Raw genomic sequence first — 20,234 nt, forward strand, 5'->3', positions numbered from 1 at the left:
CATCCACCAATACCCCAGTTCTTCTTCTCAGGGCTGCTCTCAATCACTCTGCTGCCCAGCCTGTACTTGTGCTTGGGATTGCCCTGACCCAGGTGCAGGATCTCGCACTTGGCCTTGTTAAACTTCATAAGGTCCACATGGGCCCAACCTCTCAAGTCTGTCCAGGTCCATTTGGACATCATCCTTTCCCTCCAGTGTGTCCACCACACCACACAACTTGGTGTCACTGGCAAACTTGCTGAGGGTGCTCTCAATCCCACTGTCCATGTCGCCCACTAAGATTTTAATCAACTTCTTTTATAGCTATGCCTTACTTTTCCCTTTGGATAGGAAGAGTTTGTAAACACGTATTTCTGCAATGTGAAATTACTTTCGTTGCATAATGACTATAATTTGTCAGTTTACAACTGAGCAGGCTAAGGTCAAATTTACATACTGCTTTTGAAAGTACATCTGGCATTAGAAGAGCCAAGGATGCTGCAAACTGAAGAAGAAAAGCTTCCCCTCACCTCCATTCACTTTACCAAGTGGCCTCCCTAGTTTTTGTTTGAAGCTGAAATTAGCTAGCTTGGGACAGGTTTGGAAATTCATTTTTCCTGAAGAGAGGAGGGCTGTTCAAGTGTGGGAAAAACTGTTTAGTAACAAGGTGTCAGATAGCTTTGAGCCCAAGTTGAAAACCTAAATTTTTTCTTTCTATTTGCTAGCTATGCTTAGCCTTGAAGTACTACTGATTGCATGGGGTGGTGGCAATTTGGCCACTTTGCTGAAGTGCCTGGGTATAAAAGCCCTTAGGAGAAAATCCATCTAGATAAAAAAAAGTCTTTCAGATCAACATGGTATGTTTTGATTTAGCCTGCTCCAGTTAATGGGAAATCTAGAGTTTAATTTAGCCTTTGCTGCATGTTTTGGAAGCCATAATCTCAAAATACATTTGAAGGCACTTTTGCTCAGACAAACAGAAAGGTTAGGGGGTATTTAAATACCCAAATCCAGATATGTGTTCTGCAGGATTCCTAGCTAGCTAATCCTGAAGGTTTTTGACAACACAAATGCCTACAAGCTTTCAGATTAAAGCTCCCCAGGTTCACCAATTTCTGCTTCTGGGACCACTCAAAACATGGTCTCTTTCAGCCTGAGGTTAGCCTGCAAGATCCGTGCTTATCCTGAACACACCAAACCAGGATCACAGCCTTCCACATCCTCCCCTCTAAGGTGCTTGGCATGCAGCATCTGCCAATGACAGCTTTTTCCAGAAGAGACCAGAAAGACATGTTTGCTTCCCAAGACAGAGAGAGCACCGGGAGTTGGGAGGTAAATGCCTTGCCCTTTAGGATAACTAAACATGGAGTTCCCTTCTTGGACAACCTCCACATCACAGAATTCTGCTACAAACAGCCACTGTGGGAGACAGGGTCTCATTCCTGACAGTACAGAGGTGCTCTCTAGAGACAACAAGGAGACTGGAACCTGAGCTGGCCACTGTTGTACTCTGGAGTAGACAAGGAGGGGTGATGGCTGTATCCCTGCCCCGGTGCTGGTTGTGGAGGGAATGATAATCCTTGCTTGGCTCTCAAGAGAGAATTTGTTCTCTGTTCAGCAGCAGGAGGTACCTCACTAAATCACAGTACCAAAAGACACTGTATTCTGACCAGAAATTTAAGGTGCTCTAGGAGGTACAGGAAGTTTTCTGCAGCTGACTCTACCAGCTCCCCATTCTGAAGCATCCAATTATTATAAACATTTTAAAAATTACCTGTTACCAAGATTATCCTGAAGTCCCCAAACACATCAGGACATCCAGTTTTCTAGCCTCAAAATAGTGTATCCCTGGTGCAACTGGAAGTCTGCTGAGACACAGCTTTGCCCAGTAGAAGCAGTCCTTTACTCCTGTGACCTCTACCATGGCTAGCTGTTCCCTGCTATTCTTTCGGTGAAGAAAGTTTCCTAATACCCAAGCTGTATCTCCCCTGGTGTAAGTCATCCTATTGCTTGCTACTTGGGAGAAGACATTCACCCCCACCTCGCTACACTTTTCTTTCAGGTAGCTGTAGAGAGTGATAAGATCTCCCTAATCTCCCGATCCCGCTTCCCGGCAGCCAGGCGCGTCCTGCCGCTGCGCCTCCCGCCGCGCCGGGAGGGAGTGGGATGAGGCGGGATGAGGAAGAATGCGGCGGGATGCGCGGGCGGTGGGGACCCCTAGTGGCACCGTGGTCCAGCCCGGGAGAGGTTTTAGGTCCTGTGCCTCACGCAGGTACCTGGTGAAATGCTTGTGGAAAAAGTAAAGTCTGTTTCTTTGGACCACTCTGTTCAAAAGAGGGGAAAAACTAGTTCAGTGTGAGTAATTGCCACAAAACCGGGTCCACAAAGTGTGGCTGTTTGCAGGTGACACACACTTATTATTTAGCCAAACACTGTTTAAGTCTTACAAACTGAGCTTAAGAAGGGAGATGAACTGTTAGAGAAGAAAAGGAGGATCCATTAAAAATGGGGTGTACTCAATCCGACCAAGCCTCACCTTAGTGTCCTGTGTCCAACACTGACACTAAGCAGTTGGCACCAAAAGCATAAGGCCAGAGCCTTCCTTAGGACACTCCAAATACTCTTCTGACTTCATAATTTTCAGCTTATGCTAGGCCACATACTGGCATTGTCTATTGAGGATGTCTCAGTGTAGTGCAAACATGCTTTATACTCGCGGGGCTGTGGTGGTGCGGCACAGTGGCTGGCCCTGGGCGGAGGGAGGCTCATCTGCCTGTCCCATCCTGTCCCATGCCACCCCATCCTGTCCATGGCACTTACTTGCCTGGGTCTCCCATGGAGCCACCAAGACCATGTCAGGGAGGCAAGAGCTGCTCCTTGCCCTCCTGCTGCAGCAGCTCTTTCTTAAGCAGATACAAGAACTATAAGACAGTTCTGATGCCTGCAGGAGCTGTCACCTCCTTAGAGGTAATAAAAATACCCTCTGAAATGTAAAACTGTACTTTTTCTCAGCTTTTTGTATTTGAATCAATATTTTTTTATGCACACAACTCAGTTAATTGGGCTAAACTGACAGTTTTATTGAAGAAAAAGTATAACATTATATACAAATACATACAAAACACAATCTATTTGCAGAATATGTGTTATAAAAACGAACGAGATCTAATCATAGTGTGTCTGAAGGGGAACCATAGGTTGGTCTCACAAAGCCATGGCCAGGAATAGCCTGGCAGCGGGATGGCCTGGGGACAGCCAGATACCTGAGGCACTGTCCCTGCATCCATCCCTGCTGTGCCTCCCTGTGTCACTCTCTCAGAAGACCCTGCTGAGGCTCGGAGCAGCCGTCTCCAGGCACCTGCCTGGCGCTGGGAGCAGGGCACTGCTGCTCCTGCTCCCATGGGCTGTGGGTGCCAAGGAACACCCTGCACACAGCCCTGAGCATCCTCCTGAACAGAGATTGTTGTTGCCATCATGCCGGGGACAGGGGAGGAGATCTGTCTCCAAGGGGCTGCATGGACATCACACAAGCTCCTGCCTGCACTCCTGGCACTGAGGGCTCTTCCCAGGAAGGAGTGGATGGTGCATGGGCAGTGCTTGTGGGTGTGGTGGTGCTGGCCTGGCCTGTGTGCTGCTCCCCATGACAGCTGGGCCGGCCTGCCCTTGCTGGGGCAACACTTGACTCAGGAGTGTGGCTGTCTCATCCTTAGTGTCCATGGGACCAGCTGGTCCAGGAGACATGCTCTGTAAGTTTGCTTCCATCTGAATTTGAAGTCAGAAACTTGTTTTGGGGCAGCTGGACATGACACAGCATGGAGTCTGGCGGAGCTTGCTTTTCTCCCAGTCCCAGGATAGCCTATGCTTGTATCATAGTTTGTCACATCAGAAACAAGGTCAAAGTATGCAGAGCTACACACACCCTCCAAGTACATACAACCCCCAATGATAAGCCCCAGTTAGGTAGGTAATATAAGCCACGATTGGGCAATTAGAGCTCTGGGTATGTTTTCTTTAGAGGTGTGCATGATATCTGCCAGATAGCACAAGTATTTCACTTCCTGCAATCAAAGAGCAGGGTCCCAACAGCAGAGTGAAAATCCAGCCTCTTGCTCTGAAAACTCTGCGTGGGACTAGCTCAAAACTCAAGTTCCTGCTGTGCTGGGGACAACTGGCCCAGTCACTTCACATGGGAGCAGCAACCACGTGAGGAAGCAAACTACTGCTACTGCAGCTCGACACAGACAGGTGCAAGTCACCTGGTGGCAATTAAATGGGGCTGAAACTTTACACCTTGACTTCCCTGTGAGAATATGTTGCCTTTACACACTCACAAAGGGTATGTTCATGCTAACAAAATCCTTATAATACCAGTCTTTCTCACCTGTTCCTTTACGGATCAAAAGGTGTCCTGTAATTCATCAAGGAACAAGCATCAATATTGGGAAGTCAGGGTGCAGTACATACCGAATGAACAAATCACACTGTCTGTAGTACTCAGCTGTACATTAATGGAGGACTTGGAGTGCTGGGCTAATGGCTGTATTCGATCTTCTCAAGGGTATTTTCCAACCTAAATGTGGTGTGTGTTTATGGGCGACACATTCCCACCTGTTTCTGGCATCCTGTCAGATATAGGACTCATGCCTAAGTTAATGCAATTTGAAATTGCTAAACAAGGAACTGGATATCCATTTTATAATTGGGAAACTACTTGCAAGAGAAAGGGCAATTGCAACTTAGCTACATGCAGGTAAATAGTACCAGCTGGGCAAAAGGACTGTGAAAGTAACAGTCCCAAACATTATCTGTTTAGCAGGAGAAAACTCACTGCTAACTTTCACCTTCCTTTCCTCAGAAGACCATTAGGAAGTAGAGGCAGACGACAGGAAAGCTCTGTGCTTCTCCACAAGTTTTCTAAAATGCAAGGAGGTGCACAGCACGCCCACAACTGGCTGATGGTGAGTATTCAACAGATGTTACAGTCTGTGTAATTTAGAAATAAGATGCATTTCCTACCTGGCTTGTTTGAGGCTGCAGGAGGTGAAGGGCTTCAGATCCAAGACTTAAAAGGGAAGAAACAGGAAAGCAGGGAGAGGTAGCTGCCAGCTGCCACCCCATCATCACCACAAATGGCCTGTGTCAGTATTGTCGAAGTGAGCACCTTTAGGAAAAGATGACAAGCTTGCATATCTTCAGACATGAGGCACATTGTACAAGTTTCAGCAACAGACAAGGATGGTCTGAAGCCTTGAGGGGCAAAAGGCTGGAAATTAGTAGCAGACTTCTCTATTAAGAACACAAATGTAAGGAATACAAAGGAATATAAATTCTTGTTAAGAAAACTCCACCCAGTGTACATGCTATAGGAAATAAAAGACAGGAGGACTTCTGTCCCAATTTTATTTTTTTTACAACACCTGCTTCAATGAAAGATTGAAACAGTCAAACTAAAACAGACATTATATGCTCATACCATTTACAATATTTACAGAATATACATTTCTCTTTTTTGCTCAGCAGGTAATTATAGCCACTTGGGACAAAAGTGCAAGTGAAAAGAATCATGGTGTAAAAAGTTAAACTTTCCTGTTGATCATGTTGCAATGCTCGAACTAACAGAAGTAGCCAGTGGGGTAAATTCTCTTTATAGTAACCAAGCATAGATGCCACTTCATAGTGACAGATCCTGCTCAGCCATATTTACACCAAGCCTAAACCAGAAGGAAGCTATTACTCTATCGAGAAAATTGATGAGTGAGTTCCCATCTTCATTTTAACATTGAAAATGAGAACTGCAGTGTTGAATTTTCTATTGTGCACATAGATAGCAATTAATTTCAAATGCTCTGTTGTATTAAATACTAAAATATATTTTAACTTCCTTATTGTACATGCTATAAAATTACACTAAAAATTTCAAGTTTCTGAAGTAACAATTACCCTTTTACATATACATTCTCTGTATAATTTTTAAATATTTAGATTTTTTTTTTTAATACCCAGGATAACAATATACTAGCTCCAGTATGGCTGCGTTTTAGCATAACATCTACCAGAGTCCCATACATAACCAAAGCCTCATCTAAAAGCTAGTTTTGCAGACATTCTATTTTGGCTTCCCTTTCATTTTCTCCTTCCTTCTTTTTAAATCACCTTTCCAAAGGTAGCTGTGCTACCTTTTAACTTCAGGTTATGCCCTATCTGGAGTAAAGGCTGAACTTCAGCCCCCTCCAACCCAGCCAAGTCGCAGAGCCACTGATGGACAAGCAGCAGGTGACGTTTTTCACCTCTTGGAGTGTTCCTTCAATACAGTACTGCAATCTCCAGGTCACATATAATTTAATTCTGTCAATACCTGACATCAACAGGAATTACTTTAGACCTGGATTTTGTTGAATGTACAAAGGGGTGCCTTTCCATACACAAGCTGTAAAAGCCCCAGTGCAAAACAGAGTGCACGGTGGTCTTGGCTACATGATGTTCAACAAAAAGCAGTTTGAATTTTACAGATACATCTTATCACCCACCCAAGTTATTTTCTCCATGATTGTATCCTCAAGTAGCACCAACCATTTAAATTTTAATCTTTAATATATATACACATCTTTTAATAATTTATATACACACACATAGATGTGGCATTGGTACGTGGAGAAACTTATTTACAGTTAGTTGGAAAAATGAAATTTATCAAATTACAGTTCACAAAAATAAAATTGGCATTTGTGCTTTCTGTTTGTACAGGAGTAATTTTTGTCATTTCAAAAAAAGTTCATATTTTTATTTGCATCAAGACATGTCACATGATGAAAAAAGTTGTAAAACAACTAGGATTGAGAATCATAGAGCATCAATTCTCCTCATATACCCCACTAAGTCTACAGAATAGCTGCTTTCTATAAAAATTCTCCATTCGAATCCCTCTGTGGTCACCCAGGCTTGCTTGAGGATCTTCTTTATAAATAATAACACACAGCAAAAGAACCATGCATCCTGTCTTGCACTGTGCACATTTATGAGATAGACATTTCTGCCTTCACTGAGTAACACACTGATACACACCACTTAAACCTCACTTTTTACTTGGGACCTCAAAGTGCTTTTAAAAAGAAGGAAATACGCCAATTCTACACAGCAGTTAAGAGGCACAAGGAATAAGGCTTGAATTACTGTCTTCAGACACTGACCTGGCCATGGAAACCAAGAACTTAAGCTTCAGATTTGCCCTGATCTGTTTATTGGGCTGAAGAATTCTGTTTTCTCAGGTAATCTCTACTGCTGGAGGTACACACTTGTTTACAATCTGTAATGTTAACAAAAAAAAAAAAAAAGGGGCAGCTCCACAGCCCGAACTGCCCAACTGTATTTCAATGCCCAGCTGTATTTCCATAAATGTACTTTTCTCTTGAAAGCATGAAATGGTTTCATAAGAAAGCTGTTAAATTAAAAACAGAGCTAGGTTTACTCTTCAGAACAATTAAGTAAATATGGGTAGTCTGATACAGCAGGCTTGAAGTACTTCTTTGACCAGGCCAGTGTTTTCTGGCCAATAGTAATTTCAGCACCAGCCTATATAGAAGTTACTGCCTGCCTGATGTGTTTACACTTCAGTAACCATTGGAGACCAAAAAGGTATTTGCTAAGACACACAGTTTTAAATAACTCATTAAAAACGTACAGTGAATTTCATTATTTTTTCTTAAATACAAAGACTGTCAGGCTGGGTGCTGAAGAAAGACTGCTGCCATCCACCTCAGGAACTAAAATACACAGCATGTGTACCATTACTTTGTAAGCATTTGAATTATTTTAGGAGTAAGAGGTCTTTAGTGTCCTAGTAGGAAGTCATAGCATTCACATTCATTTCAGGAAACATCCAGACCACAAACTACTCTTCCTTTAGCCATTATTTATGCACACTTTTGCAATGTTTTTCCACAGGCTTCTTGTAAATGGAGTCTTCTTCTAGTCCTCTGTTTTGACAAACTACCCTCTTAGAGATGGCTGCAGGATCCCCTTTTCAACAAGGTGAGATTTCAGAGTTTTATACACACTTAATTGTTGTTCAGGCTGAAGTATCAACAGCTGTTTCAATAATTTGCTGGGATTTGGACCCCTGTCAATGAAAAAAATTAATTTTTTTTTGTGACAACAGCTCTAAGGAGTCTTTTAGATTTCTTCTTGCTGCCCAAACAATGCATTCCCTTTTTTGAGGACAACAAGTTATGGATTTCTCCCAGTCTATCTCCTCTGGATGCACAGGCCAGCATTACTAGCAAAGCATACTCTTAGCTCAATATAAACAGGAAATAAAAAGCATTTCTATTTGCTGTCAAATGGGGATATTAAGAAGGTTTATGACAAATAAGATTCCCTGATTCATCCTTTATCACTGTAATCGATGTTTTTTATTAGCAGATCTTCATTTAGTATCTGTTGCCTGCCAGATAAATTACGTACTACTGAACTAAATGGGAAATTGGCCAACTCAGTAAAGAAAACTGCAAATTCAACCAAGCTTTTCTAAATATCAGCCTCATTTTTAGCTGGCCACTTACTTACAGGCTTAGTTCTTAGATGAACCAAATATTAGGCAAAGAATCTGTTGCTGATTAGGTATCCAATAATTATTTAGCCATAAGCATTTACAAAACTAAGGGCATGTCTTGGCTTGGCTCCTTGACCCACCCCTGCCTCAGAAACTGTCTGTTGTAAGAGAATTGTGATTCCTATGATTTCTCTTGAAAGCTGGTGTGGTTCAGGGAAGATGAGCAGTATTTTTAGGAAGTTGGCTCCTTTCTTTAACCACAGCATTTTCATCTTAAACAGAAAATCCCAAGCCAAGCAACTGAGAAATACTGAAACTCACGGGAAGAACTGCAGTCTCACAACCTACTGGCTCTTCAGGAACCACACAGGGAAAGCAGATGCTGCACAACCCTTCTGCCCAAAACCCCATCCTACACCCTTCCGTAATCAGTAAATTCTAGTAAAACTTCTAATAGGCTGCTACACAAAACTTCCTGGTATTTCGGGTACACAGGCTACCTTCAGCAGCAGTCACAGAAACATTAAGGCGTAGCTTGAACCTGACAAAAATCCTATTCAGGGACATTGTTTTCTTAATAGTCCTGTATTTGAAATGATTGCATAAATCCTATTTAACAACCTGCAATCTCTGCTATGCTAACATAACTCCCATGCATTCATTATGGCACAGCTCCTATACATGCTTCAGTAGTTAATATTGTAAAAAGCCCATACCTTATGAAACTGGTGATATAGACATGAACAAAAGTGGCCATCAAGTACTGACAATCAAAGCGATCCATTATCCCACCATGCCCAGGGATCGTGTCTGCAAAATCCTTTTGGGTGTGAAGGACAGGGAGGGGAAAGAAGAAAAAAAAAAAAGATGGTCAGTGGTTCCCACAGAACATGCCAAGGATGTATCACTTGGCAGCAGCACATCAAGGCTGCAAGTAAGCCACAGTTTCACTGCAGTGAGCCAAAAGGTAGCAAGAGGCTCCTTTGCTAAAGGAGTTCTTAACTGCAAAGCTGAGTCAACGGGTCAGAAGAAAAAGAAGAGAAGAGGCAACTTGTCCACAGTATTGCACAAGAGGACAGCAGTAGGTCAGGTGCAGGTCTGCCAGTACTGAGAACACTGGTGTGCCTATACGCACTTCATTTTGAAGCAAACCTCTTAAGATACTGGCTGTCCTTCTTTGCCTCTGCAGAATCTAATTCTCATCTTTAATATCTTTTTTGCTTTATCCTCTACCACAGTTAAAAACCATAATATGTGCATATTATATAAATATATCTAACAGAATCAAAAAACACATTGTGAAAATGATCCCTACTTTAAAAATATGTATTTCTGATGCAAACAAAGCTCCATACACTACCTTTGTGTTACCTATCTTGTCTATAGAACAGCTTTATCAATCAAAATACCTTCAGACATCCTTTCTGTCAGCCACACTCACTTGTGTCCTCTGTGAGTGAAAACCCTGACCTTAGTCAGTCACGTGGGGTGACTGCCAGCAAGTTAAACTAGTCCTGCCCAGTGCTGGGCAGGCATGGAGTGTTTAACCTAACCAACACACTGCCTTCAGCAGCACCTCCACAATATCCTTGACTTCCCGACAGTCCTTTGGTCATCACTTTGGGGCTCAGAAGTTTTAAAAAGAATCTACTTTTTAATATTCTGATCTAAGAATAAGTGCTGCTTTTCAGCAGCATTTTTTTCATCCCACATTCCTTCTTCACACAGTCTCTTGCTACCTGGCCATACAGGTACAAGAGTGCTGTGGCCAGCAAGCTGCTGGGCAAGCTGCTGGGACCAGCATGAGAAAGAGGGGTCAGTACAAGCACATGTACAGGAATTCAGCACAAACAGAGAGGTTTACACATTCTGTGCAAAGCACATGCAGCTTGGTGGACATACGGAATAACAACATAATAACAACATGAACAACAACAAGCAACAGGATAAGAATTACAGCAGTCCTACCAAGACATAAAGAAGGTTGGGAGAAAATTTGGGGCTGCCCTCTTGCCACATTCCTGCTGCCATTTAATACCAGCCAGGGACAACACTGACACGAGCGACAGTGCTCACCTTGCAATAAACAGAGGGTAGCAGATCACATAATTTGCCAATACACACTGCTGTTACAAGGCAGCACTGTACTGGCAAAGCCAAACATCTCATGCATTGGTGAGCCTGACACACCTGGCTCTGCTGGTGACACAAATACCACTGGTAAAAACCAGTCAGCCACAATCTGAAGGGTAAACCACTGTCAGCGCTTCTACAGATTGCCTTTCATGTCAACTATAATATCTCACATTTTGCTTGTCTAAACCACTTCTGCAACATGACTTGGAAGAGTAATTATTGACCAAACTACACATTATTCTTAGATTTCCAGCACTGACGTCACATGCTGACTGTGCAAGTTTGAAGAATAACACACACACACACACACACACATCTGATAAAACAAAGTCCTGCTTCTGATGCTAAATACCAGCTCAAACATCATCACAACTTAGTAGAAACTCCAGCTACTACAATGAATGATTTAGAAAAACCCTAAACCCTGCCCCACCAATTTATCTAATCCAAAGAGAAAACCAAAACGAAACCACCTTACAGGACTCATTACACACCTTGATTTTGAAAGCTCTTTTAAATCCACTGGCAAAGAATCCTCCAAATGGCCCAATTAATGAGGCAAATGTTGACAGTGCAAAGCTGTGCATCTGAAATGGGTACATATTCACTGTTTCCTACAAGAAAAATAATTAACACTGTGTTTAAAAATGTTTAATGGTAGGCATTTTAAGCTTACATATTTTAAAGGGTCAGAGATTACATTTCATGGAACTGCTGCTGGTAGTTCTTTTTCACTCGGTGTGGAAGTAGTGGCACTAACATACAGGATGCTATGTGATGAAGACAGTAAAACTCCAATCCTAACAGCAGTTACATGCTAGCTGAAAAGAGAATGAAATTCTACAGGCTTACTTCAGCTTGCCACTAATTCGGGCCATAACAAGCCTTTGTCCACTTCCCACAAAAATATTTCAAAGGTTTTTCTTCAAAAATAGGTCTGCAAAATGCCTAAGTGGCATCCATTTCCAGCACAAAGAGAATACAGGCCACGAGAACACAGGCATGTTCCCTCGGGTGACTCCAACCATGCATTTCCATCCTGCTTCGGTGACCATATCCCCCATACGAGTTATGGAGAGGCTCATGGCATTGATCCAGTTCTTACTCTTCCAGCCTTACCAGCATTCAGATACCCTTCTAAAATGGTTTGGAAACCCATTTAAGCTGGAAAGCATGATTTCAATTTTAACCAAAGCCTGGGTTTTTTCCTTACCCATCCCAACACAGCCTGAAGCAATGGTGGCACAGAGTACTTCTTCATTTGAAAGAGCTCAGAAGGTTCACATTCTGTCACAAATCTGTTGGTTTCACTGTTGTATTCCACAGGGCAGACAAAGTACTGATGTTGAGCCAAAAAATAGGAAAACTGAAAAGCAAAACAAGAACTCCTGAATTAGACATTTGTTGTTTCACTCAAAAATCATGGCTTAATGAATGGCTTTATCACCACAAACTCAGGGTAATAAAAATCTTTCTAGTAAGAGACACAGAATGGAGAAAAATTGACCTGTTTAAACTAGAGGATGCCTCAACAAGGCAGATGTTCAATGAGCTTAGTGATGATCTCCTAAATTGTTTTCCTTTTCCTATCTCTCAGAATTGTATCTACTGGACGTTTCTGCCCTATAAAACCCAAAAATGTCATCCACTCATAATTTTTTGCAGTTCACTTGTCCATTAAAACTTGAATATCTCTTCTACTAAGTTTGGCTCTTATGAGTTCTGCTGACCTTGGTGACAAATTACTTGTCACAACAGCTACTTATGCTGGTATTATCACCTGTGCATATCATTAGAATAAATTGCTTTCCAGGAGAAATGTCATTACAAACCATGTAACATGAAAGTACTACTTCACAAAGCATAAATAATGCTATTGATAAACTTCAGTTTCAAAATAGGGATGCAACTAACAGATAAAACTATTCCAGATACTGTAACAGCAATGGCAAAAAATGGGCAATATTATTTATTCAGGAGAGGCTAAAACCTTGCCTATCCTTTCCAGCTAGTTACAAATTGGCAGAATTCCCTAGCCAAAAACCACCCTAACTCTTAGGCTTTCAGCAGTTTGAGATAACCAAAGTTATCAGCAATTTTATTTCAAGTAAAAATACGAAGACTGAATCTATACAAGGAAATTCCCATCCCAGGAAGTGTTCAAGACCAGGTTAGATGGGCTCTGAGCAACCTGGGGTAGTGGGAGGTGTTCCTGTCCATGGCAGGGGGACTGTAATGAGGTGATCTTTAAGGTCCCTTCCAAACACAACCATTCTATGGTTCTATGAGTGTACTGTGGTTACTTACAATAAATCCAAATACAACAGTGGAAAAGAAGCCTCCAATGAACCCTTCCCAGGTCTTCTTTGGAGACAGCTGGGCACAAAAGAGATAGTGTTAGTCCATTAGTTACATCACTGCACCTCTTTTACTCTATTTCTTGATCTTGTTTGTGCAAATTAAGCTCCTACTTGGTTTTTTAAAGGTTTGTGTGAAATACTGAATGTCAGCAGCTGCAGCTACTGAACATGATAAATAGAAGGACCTGTCCCAGGCAAGGTAGCAAAAAGCCACATTTTTGTCGGTGCCACTGGGCAGTTTGAGGGAAAGGAGAGCTCCCATCCCATCTGCTTCTGCTGATTGGAGCCTGCTGCTGGCCGGATCTGACCCAGATTAAGCAGCTGAACTCCTTTCAAGCAGAAGACTGGGAAATCTGCATGAGCACACCTCAGCTCTGTTGCAGAGCTCTGCAAGCAAGTGCTCATTTAGATAGTGCCAGAAACCTGGGTGTGACACAACCACTGCTGGGGATGCTCCTCAGGAGACACCAGCTACCTGCAGACAGGCTGGATAACCAATACATAACTAGATAGCTAGAGAGACCAGTGTGCCAAGCTGTTTTCTTCACCAAATTCTATCACATTTTCAATTTAAGGGCAGGTTAATATCAGAACCAACTAAATCTCCAAAAGTTAACATGGCAACATCATGAAATAATTCACAGCTTTGTGTGGGGTCTTGCATATTCTACCAGAATAGGAAGATAAAAGCTTGAGACCTTCTCAGTCAACAAGACTGAATGAGGAGCAGGTATATATGACCCAGTGGCTTATTTCAAATTAAAGTTTCTGTGCAGTAAGCCTGCAGCTAAACCTGCACCTGAAATCCCAAAAGAATGCAGTTATAAATGATGATGCAATAGGCTCAAACTGTATTATCCTGTAATGCCAGTATCACATTCACATTAATCCCAGTTTCCCATACACAAGTTTTCAGGAACAGGATAGTCAGCTTAAGCTTTTTTAGCAAAGATGTGAATCATGCAGTACAGGGTATTTTTTTCCATTAACATGTTTTTGAACAAGTAACAAAATTGCTATAAATTGTAAAAGCTTGTTAGTGAGGAAGTGCCTAAGCACCTACCTTAATTAATGGAGTTCTGCCAAAGAAGAATCCAAAAATATAAGCGGCAATGTCATTGCAGATAACACTTGAAATTGGAACCAGAAACCTAGAGAAAGACATTAAAAGTTTCACAGAGAAAAACTGCCTGAACCTAAACACAGGACAAAAATTGAAAGAGCAGAAATTTTTCTGCAGTATTTGGAAGGAATTATGTTTCATAATGTGTTCACCTCATTCCCCCATGAGCACCACATTTAGCTACGCTGGTTTTAGTCTTCAGCCAAACAAGATCATTACAGATCCATGTTAGTTCAAGTTAAAGTGTTATTTTGGTGCATGAGCTTAAAATATGAACAGGCTGGCTTTTTCCTATAAGGCTTAAAGACTGGTACCACAGGTAAGAAGAAATCAACAGATATAAACATGTTAATGTTTTTGGTAGTATCAAAACAAGCAAATTACTTGAAAAGTTTAAATGACAGCTAAATCTAAAAAAGGAGTTTTCCTTTTATTTTTTTCCCCCTCTTGTCAGTTCGGAGCAGCTTTTTAAGTGTTCTTTGCATGCAGACCCCATCTGAAGTTGTTATTCAAGCCTGTTAAGCTCTCTTTTTTTTTTTTTCTCTCCTTTTCAAAGTACAGATGTATTAATAAGCTAAAAGTCAGATTTTTTGATCATCTGCCAAATTGTCTAGCAAGAGTAGCAATAAGAAGTAATAGGCTAGCAAAGCAACTAGGTTCAGTTTTTGACACATGAATATAATCACTACAAAAAGAATTTGTATACAGAAACTTTGTCAAAGGCTTTGGGCTTTCTTTCTAAGCATGCCTTGTCTGCAATCATCTCCCCAGATGTACATATATCAGGAAGAGGAGAACATACAGCACTATGTCCTTGGAAGAACACAAACCATCTTCCATGTGCTTCTTCCTTCTTTCCTGACTTGAAATTTACCCTGTCCCTGAAGAAGTGAGGGGTAGGAAAACACACCCACTCTCTGAGGAGAGGCTTTAAGTAATCAAGTTTAACTGCACTGCCAAAATTTAATGTATCACTGGAAATGGGGCACAAAGATTGCCCAACAATAATCAAGATTAAAACTCTTAAAATATTTTAAGCACTCTGAATTTATTTGAACAGGGAAGGGTGCAGGGAATGTGGCCAGATTGGGGATTTCAAATTAAATGGTCCAACTTCTATAGCTCTGAGCAACCCAAAGCTCCCAAGTAATTGCAAAAGAATCGCTGGATATTCATCCATTCAGCAAAATGCTGTGGAAACTATTTGACCTAGCACGCAATCAATTCTATTCCTTGCAAGTAAATGAAGTGGTTGTTCAAAACTGTCAAACTTGTGTCTGTCAATCTAGATAGAGGTTTCTGCTTCCTCTCCTATATGCTTTACCTCATCACTCCCAATTCCTCCAATTCCCCTTCCAACTAGACATTAACACTCCTTTAATTTGTACTGCTTTAACTGTTGTCACGATTATTCCCTAACTAGATTTTTGCAAAAGAACCAACCTTTCAATGCAATAGAGGTACAAATCAGTTTGTTACTGTCCCCTTACCAGATCATGCCTTCAAAGAGATTTTGGATGACAAGATGAGATTGAGTTACAGTGATCAGCAAAGTGACATGAGTCCATGCGAACTGTTAACAATGCAACAACACAACAGTTAGTGAAAACACCGACCCGTACACCTCCATAAATCCTGGCTACAGGAGCTGCTGCTACATGAGCTGCTGAAGAGCTGCTGAGGAGCTCCCTGGGAAGATCAGTTCTAGTGATAATGCAAGAGATGTGTGCATGCAGTATATCACAGGTGAGCTGGCTTTCTGAAGCAAGTTCCGAAACTTCAGCAGGTTTCTCCATCACTTACCTCCACCCAGAATTTTTTAACAGTTTAACACCTGATTTAGTAAGACATACACCTCCAGCATGAAAGCAGCAAAGAAGTTTAAGCAATGTGATATTCTGTATATACATACAACAGACATGTTAGAACTGTAACAATAAAATGGCAATGAACTACTCATGAAAGAGTCATGTTACACAGATGTGGATCTCTCTCATAACAGAATACTCTTATGAAACATGAAAATTCTGAGGATTAGCAAAATTAAAGTGTTTGTTTTTAAGGGCATGGTCATTTAAACAACCATTTAGTTCAGTACTACTGTATGTACTTGATGTTTAATCTGTAGAGCCAGTGTACAATAAAGTGGTTTCCAAACAGGTTACCAGTAAAGATTCTGCAGTAGATTTTATTTTCCAAACACCTTTAAATCAAGAACTGGTAGTTTTCTCATGATACAACAAATTTAGGCACTCTAAATTTCTGGGCCATTTAACACCCAAAATGTCCTACTTCTTAATTCTCTTACCACATGTGTTTTCCTATTGCAGCCAGACTCAGACAACTTGAGAAGGCTGAGGGGGGGAGGGGTACAAGAAATTACTATTTCTGAAAATATTAATTGCTGGTTAATTAAAGCAGCTCTGCAGCAAAATTTTTAGTATTTGTATACTGACATTGGAACACCCCCTAAAACCAAATGCCTACTCTATTAGAATCACAGAACAGTTTGGTTGGAAAGGTCCCTCACCACAGGCAGGGACACCTTCCACTATACCAGATTGATCAGGGCCCTATCCAGCCTGGCTTTGGACACTTCCAGGGATGGGATAGACTGTCCTTTTCTTCCTAAACACTGTGTTGCCACACAGTAGATATATGGCTTCCCTCTGTTTTGTTGCAATTCCTGGGTAGTCACATTTTAATGTTTTCTGGGCAGACACCAAGTCACATGACTGCCACTACACATTTTCACCTTCTTTCCAGAATAGGAAAAAGGTAAAAAGAACATGGCAAGTTAATACATTTACATTGTGCCAATCTGAAGATGAGGAGGTGTTTTTACAGATTAGAAGATAAAAGACTATCCCTCTAGAAAAGCTGCATCTCACTGTCAGGCAAGTTCTCCTACAAACAGGGTGCATTATTTTGAGTAAAAGATTTTTTTTACATGCTTATACAAGGCTCAGTTAAGTCCTAGTCTAGAACTGGGGATCCTCAATGGTAAAGTGTTACCTAAAGTAGTGGAGAAACAGAGGGGTTAACTGCATTCCCAGAGCTTTAGGAAATCTTTAAAGTTGTGCAATGCCCTGATTGCTCAGGTTCTCTCAAGACAGGAGCTGTACTGCATTGCTGTTTCACTGTGATTTCTGATCATTCCTATATAGGAGTGGGAGGTGGGGCACTGTCAGTGGGGTGTTTTGGGTCTGTTTTGGGTGTTTTGTTTGCTTTGGTTTGAACCTGTAATGTTACAAAATTAGTTTTCAATGTATAAGATACACATAAGAAAAAGGTTTGCGCTGTTGCTTAGCGACTATGCTGATTATTAGGGGGACAAATATGAGAGATGAGAATGCTGCTTCTTTTAACACATCAATGATCTATTGAGACACTGCAGAGCAGAAGACCAGAACAGCTGTGAAGTGTCACAGAATAAATATTCCACACAGGGGTTAAGATCAAGTTCCCTTCATGGTAGGTACTTCAGTGGGGCCTCTAGAAAACAACACTTGAGTCACAACAACCACTTTCCACACAATGCTGAACTGTTCAGCTTCAGACCTGGCAGGGAGATGCATCCCCCTCCTCTAGCAAGCTCTTTCATATCAGCCTATCACTAAGGGAAACATATCATGTTGGACGTGTGCAAGGCCTCACCAAGGACACCTTGTACTGACTGAAAGGCCACATCCTGGGATAGAATAATAATAATAATAATCTGCAAGGTGAACAGATACAGTCCAACACCACTTGATTTCATGTTACTCTCAATTTAAGCACATTTTTCACACCCCTCTTCTGAACTATTTTATGAACATATGGACATGACTGTTTCTAGTGACATTCATAATGTGAATGGCCACAGCAAAGTGGGTAATACACACCATGTAAAACTGCAGACGATAATGTTTCTTCACTAAACTCAAAACAAACATGCAGAATCCTGTAAAACAAAGCAAGTGCAGTTTGTACCATCTTATATTCAATGACACTGTGATATACCAGTAATTCTCTTCCATTGAAGCAATTTTAATCCCTTTGCTGCCAGAAGCATTGAATTATATGCAGTTAAGTGTACATATAGAATTATTCTCATACAAGATTATGATTTAGTTAACACAGGTTTAGCTAACATCAGTAAAGAACATCCATCTCACATACAGGGTCCCATTGTGGACATCTATTTTTAGTAAAGGAGATCATGACTATTAAAAACCACTCAAAAGCCAGGTGAACAAACTGGTCTTGAATTACTAACAGAAATAAATGAAAGGAAAAGACCAGCTTGCCCCTTTCCCCCAGGCAGGCATATGGCTGCATGCAATGCAAGTGGGAAGCACAGGTGTTGGAGAATTCAGCTGACCAAAAAGAACTTTCGGGGGGATTAATACAGCGCCTTCTCTCCCAGGACAACTTCCTGAGCCAGTGGAGGTCAGAGGCCCTCAAAAGACCCTGAATTCTCGTGATAGCCCCTAAGTGACCCCATAATCCCAATGTCAAGGGGCTCTGCTATGCTCTGCCTCCTCCTTTTGCTCATGCCTGGCTTGTCTCATCTCTCCCCTCACCAGGTCACAAGGCATTATTTAAGTTAGTTTCCTCAAGCCAAAGCCGCTGAAAAAGGTCAAGTTCTGCAAAGCTGGTTTCAAGTTTGTGATCTAAGCACTGAGCAGAATTTTTCTTTGGTTTAAGAAAAAAACCCCGACAATAGACAAACTGACAGTTCATCACAAAGATCAGGTTTCTCAGTACACTTTACAAGTATTTGTAGCATAGCAGACCCCTGTCCCTTAAGCCAATCTGAGTATTCAGCTGATTTACTTTTATGCTAAACTGCATTGCTGAAAAAACATATTTACATGTTCACAAAGCAATACCCCACAAGAGAGCCAGCTTGTGTTTCTTCTTCCTAGAGAAGAGGCTTTTAAAATCTTTTTCTTTGGACAGGGAGGAAATCTACCCATGAGGCAAGTATCTGAATATCTTGCAGACAAAATTAAGACTCAGGCACTTTGACTAATCAGTTTAAAAATATATTAGTAAATCCTATTACTGGAGCCCTAGGAGAACACTTGCACAATAAAGAATCAATCCAGCACAGCAATTACACATAGAAGTCATTACTACAGCCTGCCAAAATAGCACCAGATCTTCAGCAATCAAAATTAATGCTTGCCAACCTCTTTTGAGCACTATTATCTTAACTGTCTCAAGATCATCTACTTGTTTAGGCTGCTTTCTTCTTCTCAGTGAATGCAAAATTTGTACTCATCTTTTCACGGGAAAAATGTAACTGCAAACACCTCATTTCCTCAAGCATTAAGAGGAAAAAGAAACTGAAAGTGCATAAAGATGAGGAGCAATTATATATATCTTTTTAATTAAATAAGCAAATGCAGCACAAAGTTCTTCCATTTTTGTGACTTCCTGCACTTACCTGTTAAATAGAGCGCAAAAGATATAAACCTGTGGTAACGAATGAGGAATTGCAGCTGTTCTCTTCTTTGCACAAATGTAGCGAAGTAATCAGCTACAGTCTCTCCATAAAAGAAGTAGTTCACACACAGCAAAAAGTACCTGCAATATGCAACAGCTAACAGTTATTTTAATAAGACAATATATACTAAATGCAAGTCTTAAAAACAAAACAAACAAGGATTTATTTATAACAAGGAAAAAAACCAAGTAATGAAAGGCCAACTGACTTGTCCAAGTTCACAGGTGGAACACAACCATAGAATTCTGTATTTGAGACAGGTGTGAAGTTTTATGTCTGCACATGACCCACAAAGCTGTCATTACACCACAACAGGAGAGGAAGAAGATGATTTAAGTTTCACATCCCAGCTTCTTGATGTTCTGGCTTGCTACTCACCAGCTGAGGGATCGAAACCATGGTAAATCATACGAGTGGTAGACTCTGTAACCAATAGTAATGATTTCATGGTAACACTTCACTTGGATGCTTAAGACCTAAAATAAGAGAAATAAAGAACTTTGTAAATATGCTGCAGCTGTTTCTTACAGGCAGTAAGGAGCACTGCAGCCTGCATTAAGGGGGCAATATTATTCTGAAGTCAAATTCCACTCA

General features: G+C 41.2%; 1 protein-coding gene across 1 annotated transcript in view; it reads right to left on the bottom strand.

Annotated features, from left to right (window-relative positions):
- Positions 1–5,365: 5,365 nt before the first annotated feature.
- Positions 5,366–20,234, bottom strand: part of CDS1 (CDP-diacylglycerol synthase 1) — a 29,576-nt gene continuing 14,707 nt past the window's right edge. Inside the window, exons 4-13 of the mRNA XM_042049812.1 lie at positions 20,019–20,116; positions 19,581–19,720; positions 18,031–18,089; positions 15,637–15,719; positions 14,087–14,174; positions 12,971–13,039; positions 11,877–12,029; positions 11,158–11,277; positions 9,244–9,347; positions 5,366–8,095 (exon numbers count right to left, since the gene is read on the bottom strand). Of these exons, the coding sequence (XP_041905746.1) occupies positions 7,966–8,095; positions 9,244–9,347; positions 11,158–11,277; positions 11,877–12,029; positions 12,971–13,039; positions 14,087–14,174; positions 15,637–15,719; positions 18,031–18,089; positions 19,581–19,720; positions 20,019–20,116 (1,044 nt within the window). The 3' untranslated portion in view covers positions 5,366–7,965. The remainder of the gene's footprint in view (positions 8,096–9,243; positions 9,348–11,157; positions 11,278–11,876; positions 12,030–12,970; positions 13,040–14,086; positions 14,175–15,636; positions 15,720–18,030; positions 18,090–19,580; positions 19,721–20,018; positions 20,117–20,234) is intronic.

The sequence above is a fragment of the Corvus kubaryi genome, unplaced genomic scaffold (genome assembly GCF_017639235.1).
Source record: "Corvus kubaryi isolate FWS band 111438036 unplaced genomic scaffold, C.kubaryi_AGA036_p1.0 71, whole genome shotgun sequence".
Classification (NCBI taxonomy): domain Eukaryota; kingdom Metazoa; phylum Chordata; class Aves; order Passeriformes; family Corvidae; genus Corvus; species Corvus kubaryi.